Source organism: Vulpes vulpes, chromosome 11, assembly GCF_048418805.1.
Source record: "Vulpes vulpes isolate BD-2025 chromosome 11, VulVul3, whole genome shotgun sequence".
NCBI classification, from domain to species: Eukaryota; Metazoa; Chordata; class Mammalia; order Carnivora; family Canidae; genus Vulpes; species Vulpes vulpes.
The window spans coordinates 22,733,715-22,737,993 of NC_132790.1; the positions used below are offsets into that span (position 1 = coordinate 22,733,715).

Below are 4,279 nucleotides of genomic sequence, written 5' to 3' on the forward strand. Positions count from 1 at the left end.
ATATCATTAAGAAAAGAACAACTGGTTTATTAACAAAGTTTCCTACATTAAATCTGGACTTTTTGAATCATATGCAGTCTGATGAATACTTTATTCAGGTCTCATACTACTTGCAAATATGAATAGTTGTTTACATACATTATCTCACTTTACCTTGAAAACAGAACATTATTTAGGAGATATTAATATTGAATTACTGACAAGACGACTAAGCAAGTATCACACAGTGTGTAAGTTACTTAGTTTAAGGTTATCGGAAACATATTTAGGCCATTTGGGGACAATTACCTTATTCTACCAAAGCACTCATTCATAAATGGCTTTCTCTATTCTAAGATAACTATTAATTAGATTTATTGCTGCTTCTGAATTAAGGCCTTGACAATAGCCTTTCGAATCTGCTTAGTCTTCACACTATAGATGATAGGGTTGAGCACGGGAGGGATGAGAAGGAAGACATTGGCCATGATGGTGTGGACAAATGGAGGTGCTGAATGGCCATAGCGATGGACAAGAGACAAGCTGACAAGGGGGATGTAAAAGATGGCAACAGCACTGATGTGGGATATGCAGGTGTTGAAGGCTTTTTGCCGCCCCTCTGAGGAGGCAATGCTGAGAACAGATCTGATGATCAGTACATAGGAGAGCAAGATGCAAGGACAATCAAACCCTGTTGTGGAGAAAAGTGCAAACAGACCGAGGATGCTGTTGATTCTGTTGTCTGTGCATGAGAGTTGAATGAGGTCAACATGGTAACAGTAAGAATGTGAAAGGACCACTGCACCGCAGAAGGACAGCCTCTTAACAAAGAGCACCACTGGTAACATGACAGCAACGTTCCTTATCAACATGCTCACCCCAATCTGGGTAATTCTGGCATTGGTGAGGATGGTGGTGTATCTCAGTGGATTACAGATGGCTACAAAACGATCAAAGGCCATGGCCAGCAGAACCCCAGACTCCATGAAAGTAAATCCATGGAGAAAGAACATCTGGGCAATGCAGGCACTTAAGGTGATTTCTCGAGCTTCAAACCAGAAGACACCAAGGGTAGTAGAAAGTGTGCACAGGGATAAGCTCAGGTCTGTGGCTGAAAGCATAGAGAGGAAATAATACATTGGTTCATGGAGATTCTGCTCATGGAAGACCACAAATAGGATCATGCTGTTCCCAGAGAGGGCGATGACATACAGGAGACAAAAAGGGATGGAGATCCAAACCTGGGCTTCTCTCAGGCCTGGGATACCCGTCAGGAAGAAGGTCAGAGGTTGAGCATTGGTATTATTGAGGACCAACATAATGAGGGACTGAGTGAGAGGACAGGGATATTTGAATAATTGAACATAACACATAATAAATATATAGCTATTACTTAGAACATTTTTCTGGCACTCTCACATTCACTGAATTACTACTGCTGATTATTTAAGAACTTTAGTTTTCCTGAGCTTTCTAGTACTGGATGCTTCTCCCCATGACTCTCCTCATTTAATGAAAAGAGAGGATTCCCTGAATTATGCCACATCACATTTTTTAAACCTGTAATTCTCTTTGGTGACAACAAACAACACAATTAAGTCATCCCTGCCTGTAAAAGTTCCCAGAAGAATATTGAAACATGATGAGAAAATTGGTTTCCAGTATTGTTTTTAACTGAAAGTATAGTTAACATATGGTGTTATATTAGTTTCAAGTGTAGAATATAATAATAAAATGTTTTTCAGTATTTTTTAAATAAATTACTAATCCTGAAATAAAGCACTGAAAAATCAAGTCACATTTGAAATGTGGATATTATTAGTGGATGCTAAAGATATCCCCAAGACATGTATGTTTATAAATGTGATATCAAGATGGTTCAAAGAACCACCCTAACAAAAATAGTTATAACTCCCACTTGTTGAAAGTTCTCTATTATTGACATTTTATATGCATTATGTAATTTCAACCACATACCAACTCTAGAAGGTAGATAGTATATTTTGCATATGAGGAAACTAAAACTCAAAAATTAATCTCCCAAGGTTATCTTTATAAAGTACCACCTAACTGTTGAGAGATACCATATAAAACACAAAGGTGGAGAGAGAAGAAAGAAAGAAAGAAAGAAAGAAAGAAAGAAAGAAAGAAAGAAAGAAAGAAAGAAAGAGGAAGGAAGGAAGGAAGGAAGGAAGGAAGGAAGGAAGGAAGAAAAGAAAAAGAAAAAGAAAAAAAGAAAAAGAAAAAGAAAAAGAAAGAAAGAAAGAAAAAGAAAAAGAAAAAGAAAAAGAAAAAGAAAAAAAAAGAAAGGAAGGAAGGAAGGAAGGGATGAGAGGGAGGGAGAAATTGAGAGACAGGAGAGGAAGGGAGGAAAGGAAGGAAGGAAGAAAAAGAGAGGGAGAGGAAGGCAAACCTTGCCGTTATTTTAACATAGTGCAGTAAGCATTACATTTTGATAAATAGTATGGGCTGCTCCAGAAACACAAAGAACCATAACAGCCATCATTTCTTGAACACTTACTGTGTACCAGATGCAAACATCTTTACATCTATAATCTCATCCAATCATCACAATTACCCAATGAAATACAGTTGTTATCCCTAATATTTTATGAGGAAACTGATGTTTAAAGCAATTAAGTAATTTTCCCAAATAATCAGAAAAGCCGCAGTGCTAACCTGCGTATGACTCCAATACCTTCATTTAATAGGGCTGAGGAACACATAGGAGGAATCTCTAAACCAGTCTGACAAAATGTCCCTGGTAAATATTTTTCAGATTTGTGCCTTCCAGAGACACATTTTGGTCAATATGGCATCTCTGGAGTAAATAATTTCCAGGTGTTAGTTCCCTGTGAATTATGTCATTATGAAGCTCTTTAGGCTTCTGGGGGAAAGGAACTTTATCATTGATGGTCTCTGTGTGCAAAGGTTGCAGAGAATCAGCTGTCAAGGCTACACCCACTATGCAAAATAACAGCAAAATAGAATTGCCAAATTTGAGCAGCCCCAGGGGCTTAGCGGTTTAGCACCACCTTCGGCTGGGGTGTGATCTTGGAGTCCCTGGATGGAGTCCCACGTCGGGTTCCCTGCATGGAGCCTGCTTCTCCCTCTGCCTGTGTCTCTGCCTCTCTCTCTCTCTCTCCCTCCCTCTCTCATAAATAAATAAATAAATAAATAAATAAATAAATAAATAAATAAATAAATAAAATCTTAAAAAAAAAAAGAATTGCCAAATTCGGTTGACTCATTTTTGTGATCCTCTCATTTATCCAACACTTACATATTTTACTGAGGATACTTTCCTTCTGGAAATTTTCTCTCCTCATGTCTTGGCACTAGTCTCTATTACTTTTCTCCCATCACTCAGCAATTCCTCTCTCTGGTTTCCCGTACTGTACCCAAAGAACCTTAACTTTGGAATCCTTCAGCGTTCTGAGCTTTGCCCATTTTTGAGTCATTTAAAAAATTATCTCACTCATTTTCACAGTTTCACCTTTCACCTATTTAATGAAAAATTTCAAAAAGATATCTGAAGACAGCCGTGGTTTCCAGGTTCTTGAAGATTAGAACTTCCTTCTGAACATTGCCGTAGGTGTTTCTCACGAGTAAATCAAATTCAATATTTCAAAACCAATTTAATCATTTTCCCCTATAATTGTTCTTATTCCTCTATATTCTGAATAAAGCTTATAACTTTCATAAAAAATTAACCAATTCTCTAAATAAGAACTCTGGGAGTTGTCCTGTATGCTTATATATTTCCCAATCAATCACCAAGTCCCTTCTATTCAAACTCTAATGACTTTCTTCTTCCACTTCTTCATTTAAGAACAAAATAATCTCTTCCAGGTCTTCATTCTGTATAACCTAGTCTATTAATTAACCTACAAATAATACTGTATTATAAATATAAAATGACAAGACTTCCAAAGCAATAACAACATCCATTTATTAAGCATTTTCTCTATGCCAGAAAAATAAAAATGAGAGAAACAACCCTTTAAACTGAATAAAATAAGAAAACCACATATGAAAACCTGTAGGGCAAGACAATGGAGTGCAGTGTGTAGTCTGAAGAATACACATTTGTTAGAAAATGAGGAAGTAAATAATTTCAATTTTTTTCAACATATAATGCTAGGAAAATATTTAAATAAATGTGAGAAAAATTAATTAACAAAGATTAACAGTACAAATGAATCAGTTAAAAATAAAACCAAAGTTGATTACTTAAAAAGAAAATATGTGAACTTTTTCCAAGACTAGTCAAGAAAATTTTAGAAAAAGTGTGATTAAC

The 4,279-nt window shown here is 36.2% G+C and overlaps 1 protein-coding gene across 1 annotated transcript; it reads right to left on the minus strand.

Annotated features, from left to right (window-relative positions):
• Positions 1–353: 353 nt before the first annotated feature.
• On the minus strand, positions 354–1,298 carry LOC112912104 (olfactory receptor 51F2). Its single transcript, XM_025988842.1, has one exon. It carries the CDS (start codon positions 1,296–1,298, stop codon positions 354–356), a length of 945 nt encoding a protein of 314 aa, XP_025844627.1.
• Between the last annotated feature and the right edge of the window lie 2,981 nt (positions 1,299–4,279).

Coding starts and splice junctions, on each gene's coding strand:
- LOC112912104 (XM_025988842.1), bottom strand. CDS start 1,298: ATGTTGGTCCTCAATAATACCAATGCTCAACCTCTGACCTTCTTCCTG.